The following is a 14712-nucleotide window of genomic DNA, read 5'->3' as shown; positions in this document are numbered from 1 at the left end:
GCAGCACAGAGCTAGTCTCCTTCACACACTAGATCTGATTTAATCCTCACGCCAACCTTGTAAGGTCACCTGAGTAATAGAAGTAAACTTCTGTTTCTAAGCTGATAAAAAGCCATAAATGTTTCTACAGAAAGGCAACACACTGAGTACAAAATTCTTCTGGTACAAGGCCATCATAAGCAGTCCAGAACATATTCTAATTCTGTAATATGGTATATGTGTGTGTATGCATGTGCATGGTATAAATAAGTATTAGTTAAAGTATGTGTGTGGCTTCACCTATAAGGACATCCATAAGCACAAATCTCTACCTGCTGACAAAATTGATATTAGTGCTCTTATGTCTAGGATTATGCTATATAAAGTCTCCCATATTGCTAGTACTCAGCCAATGTGTGATGACCATAGCACTTCTCACTGGAGCTGGACAAAGGGATAGGGTAACACTAGTGTGAGTCCAAAAGCTGTTTACAGGTCACCCTAGATTCTTGGGACTATTACAAAGTCAATCTTTGGGCTTGCCACTAATGTCAGCAGTGTGTTCTGTACCCTAACTTACCTGCAAGGTCTTCTAAACCTTGGAGAGGCAGGGCAACTGTCTCCAAACGCTTCTTCAGCTCATCCTTGAGGTACTGCTCCCCAATGAGTACTGAGAGCTCATCACAAAGTGTCTGTGCCTCCTTAATCTCATGGTCTAACTGCTCCACATCAGATCGAATCTCACTGGTCTCCTCCAGTTGCTGCTTCACGGCCTCAGGCTGGGTGCTGATGGCTGACTGGCTACTTAGTCGCTGTCCAACTGCCTTTACCTTCTCTGATAAGTTCTGGAGTAGTTCTTGGTACTGGGTGCTTTTGATAATAGCTTGGTCAATTTGGCTGGAACGGGAATTGAGTTTGTCAGTCAGTTCAATCCACTTTTGATTGATGCTCTGGAGTTCTTTCTGTACTTGGCTGGTGGATGGAGAGACATCTCCAGGGCCTGTTAGAATGCCCTGAGCCGCCTCGTTCAGCTGCTCATGCTGTTGCCTGCGTGTTTCAAATTCCTTCAGCATAAACTGTAATAGAAATGACATCAAGATGTTTAGAGAGAAAAGACAGATCTAAAAAGAGTGTCAAAACAAAAACTGATTTTAGATTGTGCCAAGTAGTGCCAACTCTTTTGGAAAATAAACCAGAAAACTCCAAGGACCAGGCTGCTAGGAAAATGTAGTATCATTTATAACAACAACAACTGCTTAATAAAAACTTGTTTTGCAAGGGTCATTGATTGTGCCTATTCTATTTCTTTTCCTTATTTGTCATACTCTGTTTCAACATCAGTTACTAAGGTTGGCCTTGTTTTCTGGATTGGCACTCATCAGCTTTGCCAGATAAAACCTGGGGTCCCAGAGCCAGCTAGCTATACCTCTGGCTGGGCTTGCCATTTCAACTCTCACTACCTCTGTTTTTCCTAGTTTCTTTCTTGGAATTCCAACAGCATAAACAATCTGTACATTACAACATAGCATGATTAGATAATGAGCTTCTTTAAAGCAAGGAGCATGTCTTTTTACTCTTTTCTATCCCTTATTTCATTCAGCAAGGAGTTAGGATTATGGGCTCTGGGGTTGTACTGCTTGGGTTCAAATCCTTACTCACTTACTAGATGTATATATAACCTTAGGCAAGTTTTTGAAGTTCTCCAAATTTCAGCTTACTTATCTATAAGATGAGGATAGGAAGTACTCATCTTGGCTGTTTTAAGGATTAAATAAGATAATTTATGGAAAGTATTCATCACTCACACTGTACAAAAATAATTAAGACAGGACTTTAAGGAATAACAGATGTGTAAAAAATGAACTATAACAGAATGTAAAAAAAAAAAAAAAAGCAAAAACGATAAACACTGATGTGAACAAGGCACTGTGAAAGCAAGAAGTAAGGATGATTAATTCGATAGAAGATGACAAAAGCAGAAGAGGGAAGTCAGGAAGGCTTTGCAGAGGACAAAATAAGGAATTTTCCCAGTGAGCAGAGAGTCAGACTGGTGAGGGGCATTTCAGGGGGAGGGCCTAGGATTAGCAAAGGCACAGAGCTGTAGGAATATGGTATATTCAAGGAAAGGAAGTTACCTGGTGCAGCACAAAACCTAGATATATGGGGGAAGAGTGAGAAATGAAGCTGGCAAGACAAACTGGGATCAGATAGTGGAAAGTCTTATATACGACACTGAGCGGGTATTTGGACGTTGTTCAATAGGCAGCCATGAGCCAGCAAAGCATTTTCACATATTTAGATGTGTGAGTTAAGGAGATAATTTGGTAACTGTGTGGAGGATGCACTAGACAAAGAAGCCCATTAGTAGGTTGTTGCAATGGTCTAGACCTGAGATCTAACCTACCTAAGGTAGTAGCATTTAGAATGGAAAAAGATTAGAACAGTAATTCTCAAAGTATGCTCCAGGGGTCCTCAGAAGTCTCTAAGACCTTTCAGAGGGTCCACGAGGTCAAAACTATTTTCATAAAAATAGTAAGATATTATTTGCCTTTTATAACTTTTCTTTCATGAATGTTCAATGGAGTTTTCCATAGGCTATATGGCATCTGGTATTGCAATAAATTAAATGCAGAAGCAGATATGAAAATCTATGAGAATATTCTATTAAGCCAGACATCAAAGAGATTTATAAAGCCATAAAACAATATCTCTCTTACTAAAGTTATTATGTTTGGATAATGTTATTTTTTCATAAAAAAATATATATGTTACTTATGTTAATGTTATGGTTACCAACATTAAAAAAAATTAATAAATACATTTATATTTTAAAGATTTTATTTTTTAAGTTTATTCATTTATTTTTGAGAGCGAGAGAGCGAGCACACGGGGAGAGGGGCAAAGAGAGAAGGAGACAGAGAGAATCCCAAGCAGGCTCCCCGCTGACAGTGCAGGGCTCGAACCCACGAACTGTGAGATCATGACCTGAGCCAAAATCAGATGCGTAATGGACTGAGCCACCCAGGCATCCCAACAAATACATATTTTTAGCTTCCTCAGTGTTTTAACACAGTAAATATTAATAGATACCAATATTTAAACACAAGCTCTTTGGGGTCTTTAATAATTTTTAAGAGTGTAAACAGTTGATAGCAAATAGTCTGAAAACCACTGGAATAGGGGGCTAAAAGAAAAGGTTCCTTCAAATACCACTTTTAGGTCTTAATTTAGGGAACTTGGTGGATGGCAAGAAGAAATGGAACAAATTTGAAAGAGGATGTAGAACAAGAAAAGGTTTTTGGGTGCTTACAAAAAAAAAGGAGAAGGGGGAGAAGGAGGAGAAGAAGGAAAAGAACAGGAAGGAGAAGGAGAAGGAGGAGAAGGAGGAGGAGGAGAAGAAGGAGAAGAAGGAGAAGGAGGAGAAGGAGGAGAAGGAGGAGAAGGAGGAGAAGGAGGAGAAGAGGAAGAAGAGGAAGAGGAAGAGGAAGAGGAAGAGGAAGAGGAAGAGGAAGAAGAAGAAGAAGAAGAAGAAGAAGAAGAAGAAATGTTCTCAGCATGATTTCATTGGAAATGACATATTTGGTCAATCTAAATTTCTATTAAACAATTTTTTAAATGTTTATTTATTTTGAGGGAGAGAGAGAGACAGAGAGAGAGAGAGAGTGTGTGTGTGTGAGAGAGAGAGAGAGAGAGAGAGAGAGAGAGAGAGCGGAGGAGGGGCAGACAGAGAGGGAGAGACAGAATCCCAAGCAGGCTCCTCGTTGTCAACACAGAAGCCAATGCAGGGCTTGGACCAAAAAACCCTGAGATCATGACCCAAGGCAAAATCGAGAGTCAGACGCTAAACCAACTGAGCCACCCAGGTGCCCCTTGGCCAACCTAAATTTCTATGATGGTAGGTACTTAAATAATTTTTTTTCTTGAGGTTTGAGTAACAGAAAAATCTTTAAATGAAACCAGCAGATATAAGACATTACATTAAATAATATGGTCATTGTCACTGGGGATTAAAAGTAAAATACGGTTCGGTGGGCATTCAAGAGAGCTTTCCTACTATTCTTACTTTCTAATCTTATACGCTAATAAACTTTTGCCTGCTGCTCCTTTTGTGTCCGCCTAAAAAAAAAATGTAAAATACGATTCTACAATGTAGTCACATCCACTCATCTTACTGCCTCTGTTAATGATATTAATAATACAGTTATTGACTGTTCATCATTAAAAAATTTTTTTAAACGTTTATTCATTTTTGAGAGAGAGAGACAGACCCAGCACAAGTGGGGGTGGGGCACAGAGAGAGGGAGACACAGAATCCGAAGCAGGATCCAGGCTCTGAGCTGTCAGCACAGAGCCAGACTCGGGGCACAAACTCATGAACCACGAGATCATGACCTGAGCTGAAGTTGGACACTTAACCAACTGAGCTACCCAGGCGCCTCTGTCAGGCAATGAGATAAAGCCCTTACAAACATCTCATTTAGTTTATAGCAGCACTCTCAACAATAGCCAAATTATGGAAAGAGCCTAAATGTCCATCAACTGATGAATGGATAAAGAAATTGTGGTTTATATACATACAAAATGGAGTACTACGTGGCAATGATAAAGAATGAAATATGGCCCTTTATAGCAACGAGGATGGAACTGGAGAGTGTTATGCTAAGTGAAATAAGCCATACAGAGAAAGACAGATACCATATGTTTTCACTCTTATGTGGATCCTGAGAAACTTAACAGAAACCCATGGGGGAGGGGAAGAAAAAAAAAGAGGTTAGAGTGGGAGAGAGCCAAAGCATAAGAGACTCTTAAAAACTGAGAACAAACTGAGGGTTGATGGGGGGTGGGAGGGAGGAGAAGGTGGGTGATGGGTATTGAAGAGGGCACTTTTTGGGATGAGCACTGGGTGTTGTATGGAAACCAATTTGACAATAAATTTCATAAAAAAAAAACCCTCAGAATAAACTATGCTAGTAAATCTTTGTGACCTTTGATTATTAAATATTAAATATATATTTATATGTCTATAAAAAAAAAAACAAAAAAAACCCAAACATCTCATTTAAACCGAGGAAACTGAGACACTGGAAGGTTAAGTGACTAGTCCAGGGTCATTTGAAATCTACTTGCTGACAACAGCATTCAAATCCAGATTCCCATGACTCCTATTTCTTTGCTTAAAGCAGTAAGCTTTGTGGCTCACCTGGACCTGCTGCTTTTGTGCTGTCAGCATGTTGGGGTCAATAGACAGGGGGCCCAGCACCCCCATCATCAGTTCCTTCTCCATCAGCCAGGGCCGGAGCTGGGATTCTGCAGCCTGGAAGCTGGCCAGATGATTTGCAGATTCCTCCAGCTGCCTTTGCCGGGCCACGGTCACTTCAGTGGCCCTTTCCCATCGGGAATCTGTAGAGAGGAAATGAGAGAATGTGTTCCTTTACGCTCACCAGCCACTGGCCTGATCCCTAAGTTATGTTCCTAACCAACTACAGGAAATGACCCCTGCAGCATTAAAGTTTTTTAAGTTAAAAATAACCTTCATTTAATTTTAACTAAAGTAACGCAGTTCTGTACTTGATTGTGGTGGCGGCTATATGAACTACACATGGGATAAAACTGCACAGAACTACATATACACACATGGACACAAATGCACGTATATCTTACACAACACATAGATTATTTTATAGCCTGTTTTTTAACTCTTACTATATAATAAACATCTTTTATGCCCATGTTTTTTCTATGTCAATAAATAATTACTACCATCGTTTACAGTTTAATACTATGAATGTGGCATAATTCACCTAATCCTTCCCGTGAGTAGATTATTTCCCATTTTTTCATTTTTATCACCAATGCTCTCTTTATCACAAGACTGTCAGATTGACTTGCCCAAGAAAGCCAAATATCTGACACTTCGAGTGGAATCTCTAGATCCTTTCCTTAATCAGACTCAATCTCTAACCCCATTTGGGCCTCTTGCTTGCTTCTGAAAATTAACTAAAAATAAGTCCTGCTTTATAGGATGTGCTGAAATTCTATATCTGCTTTGAAGGTAAGCAATTTAGTGAATCTTCAATCCCCCTGTGATAACTTACTGAGTTCCTCTTGCATTTCCTTCCAGCTTTCTGCTTCTTGTGAGTTAGGATATGTCATCAGCAACCCAGCCAGGGCTTCCTTTACTTTTTGGATTTTTGGAGAATTCTGTTCCAATTCAGCTAGGAAGGCCTAGAAGAGAGAACAGCAGGGATGCCATGAGATTTCTGGATACGAAAGAAATCTGTGTGTGTGCAGGAAAGGACTGGAAGACTGGGTTGCAATTATTGGCTCTACTTCTGATGCCATCAGTGACTTGTTTTGTGATTTCAAGATACCTAACATTTCTGCTTCAATTTTTACTTTAAAATGAAAATCTAAGTGGCAGGATTTTTATGTACAACACATTGGTAGAACTCAGTAAAAGGGTATTATTAATCCCCATACACAAAAACCGTCAGATATGATGATGATGACGACAACAAAGACGTCAAGGACGTTTATGTAGTTGGAGGAGATGGCACGATATGCCCAATTAGAATATAAAACATTTTGGCAAAAAAAAAATTTTTATAGGATTTTCCATATGGTCTTATTTCTTCTGGTATTTTTCCTAGTTCTACATGTCTACCTTAAGAATGAACTGTAATTACAGCTATATTTAAATCCCCCCGGGAGTTGGAAAGGGGCTTTGATGAGAATGGTTTGGCTTACAGCATCATATGGAAAACCAGATCCCATTCTCAGTGAGCTGATGCTTCTGAGGAGGGATATTCTCTTTCTGTAAACAGGTCTGGTTTTGTTTCTGAATCTTATTTATAGTAATTTCTAACTTCATAGGTAAGAAAGTTCTCTAGTAGAGTTTAGGCATATTAATCATCTGAAAGGGCTCCTCATGGCCTGGGTGGGTGGGCATGTCTCACTTTCAGGTTCCAGGCTCAGGCAGGACCATCAGTACAACAGCCCCTTCCTCTTAGTGTTTGGGATACAGCTAATGTAAACATAGTACCTTGTTAGATTCAGCTTGGGCTCTCACTGTTTCCGGCTTGGTTGGAGATGAAGAGGCATCCATGGCTTTCAGGACTTCCTCTTTTGATTCCAGCCACTGCAGCACTGAGCCTGCCTCCTTCTGAACTTCCTGCATTCTGCTGAGGACAGCTTGAAGGCTTTCTTGGTGTTCCCGAAGCACTCCACCCAGTTTCTCATATTTTAAGTTTACATCTGACATGTCACACTGGATCTCCGTCAGATCTAGCATCATAGAAACAGAAATCAGATTGGGATAGCTCTCCAAGCATCCTCCTGAATGCCTCATGCTAAATTACTCATCAGGATCAAGCGTCTCTCCTACTTCTTCTAGTGAACTAGAGATTCTGTTCCTGCTAAATTACATAAAATTTCTTGCTTACATATACAAAGCAAAAAATGTTTCATTAATCTGCTTTCAGATTTTGACATTAGGTACTCAGATATAGAAATGAAATGCTAAATACACTTGGGAACTGCAGAAGTGAAGGCAGTAAAGGATCTGGGGCATTCTTCTGCTCCCTCTTCTCCAAACTACAGAGAAGTCATGGGGCCAGAAGGTTGAATGCTAGACTAGACCACCTTTCGTGTGGCTTCTTTAGGACTCAAAGATTCGCATATGTTTTTCTTCCAGGTCTTTTCCTTCTTGCTCTTATCTAGTGGTGCAATTTATTTCCTAGTACCTTTATTTCATTGGCTGCCAACCTGTTTAGCCTTTAGCAATCCAGCAAAGAAGGATCACAGTGGCTTCTCCCCAGATTTTTTTTTTAAACCCTCATACCCATCCTGGCAGCAGTTCTTTCACACATACGGAAACATACACAGATGCCAACGCGAACTCTGTCCTAACACATCCAACAAAGAGGCATTCTCACCTTTGCAGGTGTGGTATCCGTTTACACTGCCTACAGAGCTTCCTACAGAGGGCAGTATGGAACCTGAGCAGAAGGACAGGGAGACAAACAGGGCAAGACAAACTTGTGTTAGGAATACATACAGGCACTGAATTTGTTCTCTGGCACTCACTTTGAGCTCAGGTACCAGGAGGTTAACACAGCACAAGACAACATACTCATGGAAAGAGACAAATCATTTTAGCTGCCAGGCAACAACTCTGATGTTTCGGCTTCTGAGCAGTAGGCAGAAGATAGAAGGCTTCTAATCCCTTTTAAAGGAAACCCGAATTCCCTTCCTCAATCTCCAACTAGTATTCTCTGGACCCTGCTATAACTTTGCGAAGCAAGTACTGGTAAAATGATGAAGTCTTTAGAATAGCTGTGCTGTCTGCCATACTCTGCAATGAGGATTTATAATAAAGCCAAAAGGCTCAACTTTAACATCAATGTCCTCCAACATAACAAAAATGAACAGTAAGTGTAATTGAGGACATAAAAAGCAGCATTCTTTTAATAAAGATATTAAAATGAAGCATTCTCATGTTGCTTCAAAAGGAAGATTCTGTCTTTTCTTTCATGCCTTTCTGCTCCCCTTCCCTACCAGAAAGTGGAAATTCTAAGTGCCAATAAATCTAGCTCATAAGCATTCCCATAAATTCTGCCTTTGGTTCTGTTTCTAATTACCACAATTTCACCTATGTTCTCCCCAAGTTGATTCCTGGTACTTCAGGAGTGTCCCAAATTAAATAAATAACAGATCATGTGATTATAAAGATTATACAGAAATGTGAAGAATATTCATGATACAGTGTTACATTAAAAGGTCAGAATAAAACTCATGCACTGATTTCACTAGAAAAAGTTATACATAAGGTTACATTAAAAATAGTTAATTATAAAACTTTTAAATGTTAACATGATTGTATTTTCACTGAAAAAAAAAAAATGGATCAAACAGAAAGATCATATTCCATTGCAGTATGGTGATGGCCAAAAAAGAAACTGGACTAGTAATTAAAGCCAAGACTGTCACCAACTTGGTATGTGAGCCTTAGTCTATGGATAGACCTCAGTATCTTCTCCAGGATATGAAGGTAATACTAGCTATCCTGTTAGCTCTCATGGAGTTACTAGAGAGAGGTAATGAGGTAGTGTATATGAAAGCACTTTATAAAACAAAAAAAGCTACACAAATGTCAGGAACTGGAATATTCAGGACTTCTCAGAGATAGAAGAGAACTGTGAAAACACTCAGGCTAGTGATTTTCAAAGCACCCAAGGAGGTGCTTTAGGGACTCTGTAAATGTTTGGTTTTAAGTGTAGTATTCAGAATATATTTCTAACCACTTAGAAATGGCAACAAAACACGCATGTTCAATTATGTTGAATAGCACATCTTAACCAATTTATGCTGTTCTCGGCAGAGAATAAAGTAGCTCCTGTACCTCTCTGCATACATTTATACTTCTTTTTTGAGTGTCACTGATTGGAAAAGCTGTAGCTCTTTGCCAGGACATTACAATAGTCAAACCTACACATGTTCCCTCATACAAAGGAAAACATTTATGGCACATGAGTGCTACATTAAAGAAAATGATAAAGAAGGCTGTGGTGCATCTATTCAGATCAGGCTTTCATTAGGGTGGAATCCTGTTAACAGAATTCTTAACACTTCAGATCATGGTGATGTCAGGTTACAGGCAAATTTTTGTCCTCAATGCCAGTTTTAGGTACTTTCTAGGTTTAAGAAAAGAATGTGAGTCCTCATTAAAATTCTTGGTGATTTAGCTTTGAAACAAGAATTTATTACATCACTTTCAAGCTTCTAGTTCAGCTTAATTGATGAGTGTTCTGAGACTGTAAAGTGAACTTTTTAAAACATTTGTTATCATTTACAACTACTTATCTGTGTGACTTGCATTTTCTGGATATGATACAAGCAAACAAAATTGAGAAATAAATCAGATAACAAAGCTGTCATCCAGAAATCCTTTTCCAAATTTTTATATTCCCTAAGATAGTCTCAGTATCCTCACCGATGGATTGCATAATAAATGATATAAATTCACTTATAAGGGAAATTTATGCCAATAAAATACCATTTGTATTGTTTTATGTAGTAGAGTTCGATTTGAGATTATTCTTAAATTCTAGGGCTATAAAAAATTTGAACAACCACTGGTCTAGTCCAGAAGTGAAAAAACTATACTGGCCAAATCTGGCCCTCTGCCTATTTCTGTATATAAAGTTTTATTTGAACACAGCCACACCCACTTATTTATATATTGTCTATGACTAATTTTGTGCTACAATGGCAGAGATGTGTAGCGTGACAGAGACCATACGCCTCACAAGCCTGAAGTATTTACTATATGGTTCTTTAAGAAAAAGCTTGCTGACTCCTGATATAGTCACACATTAATAAGTTGATGACTTAGAGGTTTTATGTGTTGGAATATAAGAAGCACGAATTCCCTGAAATGGTGTCATTTCTGGGTAGTTCCAAGAGATCTTTACACTCCAAAAGAAAAGTAGCCATTCTCAAGAGGTAAAAATAAACTTTTCTCTTACTATGTCAGTGACTATAGAGGTGCACTAACACAGTTTGGTAATAAAAACTATGAGATCCCAATTAACAACCAGAAAGTGATTGTGAGCTCATACAGATTTTGTTTGAAAGACTTAATTTGCAGCCAGAGATTATTCATACATCTGGGCATAATCTTTGTGTCCACTTCCAAGAAGTGTGGCAGTCCTTGATATGCCAACACTGACCCCTAAATGCTGTGTCTCTCTCAAGAGATCAAGCTAATACCCTCCAGGACTGACTCCAATGTAAAGATGATGCACAACCGTCCATTCACATGTTTAAAAGAGAGAAAATTCGTCAAAATGGAAATCTTATTTTAACCCTTCTCTGTTCATTTAGGCTAACTAGTCCCTTTAGTTTTTCCCACCATAAGAAGGAAATCTGCAAAATGGAGCAATGATAGATAGCAAATGGAAAACAGATCAGGTTGAAGGGGAAGACTGCTTTGTGGAACACTCCCCTTTGTTCTCATACTCAACCTTGATTCTGAGTTTTATTAAATAAGGGGTCATAACCAAAGGCCAAAGCAAAGAATGATGTTTATTCACTACATTTTTAAGAACCTGCACTCACCTGTCTTGGCCTGGGAATCGGGTGCTGTGATCTCCATGATGAGATTTTCTAAAGAAGTGCCTTTGCAATTGATTTCCTCCACCAAACTTCCCTTACTTGCCCAGTCATCTAGAAGATCCTGTTAAAAGAACAGACAGCTAAATGTAACATCTGGGGACTTTGGGACACCTGTTCTTCTAAATATATTCCATAAAGTTTTGATAACATTGAGTGACCATGCTCATGTATTCAGCCACTTCAAGATCAGTTTAGCCAGTCATTATATGGGAGAATGATATCCTGGAAAATTCAGGATCTTTTCATCCATCCATCCATCCATCCATCCATCCATCCAATATTTATTGAACATTTACTGTAGGCCAGGCATCATGCCTAACACTGGGGATACAAAATACGATTATGACACAGTTCCTATAACCAAGAGCTCAGATAATCAATTGCACCATAATGGAATAAATGCTATTACAGAAATATAGACAGTAAAGTCTGAGAGCACAAGAGGAGACACACTTAATTCTGTGTAGAAGGAGGAAAGCTTTGAGTTAAGACAAAAGGTATAAAAAGGGAACAGGATGCATGTAGAGAATAAAAAGGAAATGGCAATTGGAGGGTAAAATGAGCAGCTCCATATGGAGATGTACAGCAATACCTAGAATCATAGGCTACACTTTGCATTTTCAAGGGAACTTTATATTGGGGTTGCAGTCAGAGCTCTAACAGGGAAAACAATTAGGAAACAATGGCATCTACTCTAACTAGGTCATGTTGTCTCTGGAGGTGGATTGCCTGCCACAGAAGCAGAATTTTACTTCTTCCAAAGCAGGGACACCATCCCAGCTTTGAATCCTTTCCTCCACAACTGAAGTTCCCTGACAATCTACTTAGTTTACCTTAAAAAAAATTTTTTTTTAATGTTTATATTTATTTTTGAGAGAGACAGTAGGGGAAGGGCAGAGAGAGAGGAAGACAGAGGATCCAAATTGGGCTCTATGCTGACAGCAGAGAGCCCAAAGCAGGGCTCAAACTCATGAACTGAAGTCTGACGCTTAGCCAACAGAGCCACCCAGGTGCTCCTACTTAGTTTGCTTTTGGCCTTAAGCTGCTGAGCAGCAGAGGAAGACAGAGCCATGAACACCTAGCAAGCTCATGCTGCCTAACTGAGCCTTATCAATTCACAGCTGTCAATTCTTTTATTAATCACTCTTGATTCCAAAGAGCCTCAGTTCCCAGACGATGCATTGACTCACAAGATATTTTAAATGTTTGAGGGCAACACAGTGACATCTGTTGGGCACCATGTGAACAACTACTATTACATGATTTTGATCTAACCACGTAGGAAGTTGAGGTTTTTTAGGTTGTTTTCCTTTCCTGTTTCTTTTTTTGGCCTTGAGGTACTGTGAAAAATTTCTTGAAACACTAAGGGCACTGTGGACCAAGAAATCAGGAAGCCTCTGCCCTGGGGGATTCCCTATAGCAAATGTTCCTGGCTCTCTCTGTGAAAGCAACTAAACTCTTCCCTGTCATCTGGCCTAAGACAAATCTTCTTTACTAAGAAAAGGAAGAGAATGCATGAGAACTAGTTGGAGGCAGACTGGCTTGGTGTCAACAAAAAGAAGAGATGTATTAGAGGTGCAAGCAGAGGCCGAATGACTAAATCAAAGAAAGGGATTCTGCAGGGGATTGGAGAAAGGTTAATCCTACTCTGGAAGGTACCTTCCAACCATCTGATTCTAACTTTCCTTTGTTTAGTTGTGGAGCTAGTTCTTCTTTCCTCAACTTGCTGACCATATATCTAGTCACTGGCTCACATATAACAATTCTCAAACACACAGTGAGAGTGTAAGTTTCTCCAGGACTGCACTTTGACAACTGTCAAACTTTGACAAGCTGTCTTTTTGACACAGCATGAGAGGCCTCCGAGAAACAGTTGAAACTTTATAGATGTTATTCCCCATAGGTTACTTTTGTGGTTTTGGTATGGACGTACATATATGCATGTATGTATTTAGAGAGAGAGAGTTGAGAGCATGTGTGCTAGGGAGAGGGGCAGAGAGAGAGAATCTTAAGCAGGCTCCATGCTTAGCACAGAGCTTGACCCAGGGCTCAATTCCATGATCCTGGGATCATGACCTGAGCCGAAATCAAGAATTGGGACACTCATCCCACTGGGCCACCCAGGCACCCTAGTTTTGGTTTTTAAATTGGAGATGTTTTGGTGCTCAGTGCTGAGGTAGGGGTAGGTGGGCATCACATGAAGAAAATGGGGAGACTTCTATTCTGATGATGCAGATGGATAACTTGGACTTGTCACACCACTTCCCTACCACAGGGGGAGATCAGTCCACACAAGCTTCCAAACCGCTGTCTAGTCTGGTTCCTGGAGCTCCTTTTGTTCACCTACCTTCAGGTGTTCAATCTGCTTTTCCAGCTCTTTAGTACTCATGAAAGTCTCTGTAGGTGGAATATTCCCTTCTGTTTCCTTCAGCCATTTCTGGAAGGTCCTAACCAGCTTCCGAAATTCATCCAATTGCTCCTGACAAGATGATGCATCTTCCTCTCTGTCAATGAAGACATTTTGTTACTTGCCAGACTAAGCTTTGTAAAGAAGTCAACTTGAACTAAAACTATACTCATTCTGGGACTCAAGGCAGCTTTTCCTTACAGGGCCTTTCCTTCCCATAATCTTTTCCACAGCAGCTTTGGCTAAACCACCACATACAATGTAAGAGAGCATCAAACTAAGGAATCTGTTGCCCTTGTTTGGACATTTCTGGGGAGAGGAGTCCTCAATCTTACCCCAGGCTAAAGTGAAAGCCAGAGAAACTGAAAGGAGCGTGCTATTTAGGTGCTATGATACAATGGAAAGAATGTAGGCTTTGGATGTCAAGGCCAGCTCTGCCACTTTTTAGGTAGTTGACTCTTTCAAAGCCTAATTCAAATGCTAATCCCCTTAGCAAGGAAGATGCCGAAACTGAGGCTCAGAGAAGTCAGCTTGCGCACACAAATGAATAAAATAAACCAAGGAGAAAGAATAATTCAATTTCGAAATTAAGTTCTGGAAGTGGCCACATCTGGCTTTAAGCCAGAGATCCTGGTTCTTCATACAGCTAAATGGCCCTGAGCATAGGAAAAACCAGCCTTCCTGGCCTTTATCCCCCTCCTCTCCACTAAATAACCTGCTGCTTACAGTACTGTTTTGAGCAACTGCTTTTCTCTGGTCACTTTCCCAAGGCAGTCATTGCCTAATCAAGGTTATATATATGGCTAAACCAAGAGAAGTCTTATCAAGCTCCTAAACCCACATGAGGTTTTCTAATGGAATCATGGCTTTTCAACAGTCAGCAGATAATCTGAAATCAGCTACCCTTGTCATATATTCCCATGTTTGCCTTAAAAGAAGAATCCAGACACTCCTCCAAAACAGCAACTTAAATGTGGTCAAAACAAGCACAGAGAGACAGAGAGAGAGAGAGAGAGGACCAATATAACCCTTAATTACATCTGGAAAGTTTCTTCTAATTTTTGTCTTTACTTCAAATCCTGCCACAATCCTACTTGCTGTCCCAAATTTGTTCTTTTGGGTCTAGGTGACCTGGGCCTTTGGTTGTACAG

The 14712-nt window shown here is 39.8% G+C and overlaps 1 protein-coding gene across 39 annotated transcripts in view; it reads right to left on the bottom strand.

Moving 5' to 3' along the window:
- MACF1 (microtubule actin crosslinking factor 1) overlaps positions 1 to 14712 on the bottom strand; it is a 336214-nt gene that overhangs the window by 81179 nt on the left and 240323 nt on the right. For 37 of the 39 annotated variants that reach the window (XM_045482240.1, XM_045482265.1, XM_045482241.1 and 34 more), the window contains 7 exons: positions 13502 to 13658; positions 11098 to 11215; positions 7914 to 7976; positions 7022 to 7263; positions 6075 to 6204; positions 5180 to 5379; positions 560 to 1055 (listed from right to left, as the gene is read on the bottom strand). In XM_045482240.1, coding sequence (XP_045338196.1) covers positions 560 to 1055; positions 5180 to 5379; positions 6075 to 6204; positions 7022 to 7263; positions 7914 to 7976; positions 11098 to 11215; positions 13502 to 13658 — 1406 coding nt within the window. The remainder of the gene's footprint in view (positions 1 to 559; positions 1056 to 5179; positions 5380 to 6074; positions 6205 to 7021; positions 7264 to 7913; positions 7977 to 11097; positions 11216 to 13501; positions 13659 to 14712) is intronic. The other 2 variants (XM_045482259.1, XM_045482231.1) reach the window with 1 other exon arrangement.

The sequence above is a fragment of the Leopardus geoffroyi genome, chromosome C1 (assembly GCF_018350155.1).
Source record: "Leopardus geoffroyi isolate Oge1 chromosome C1, O.geoffroyi_Oge1_pat1.0, whole genome shotgun sequence".
Taxonomy (NCBI): Eukaryota; Metazoa; Chordata; class Mammalia; order Carnivora; family Felidae; genus Leopardus; species Leopardus geoffroyi.
This window is presented reverse-complemented; position numbering and strand designations above follow the sequence as displayed.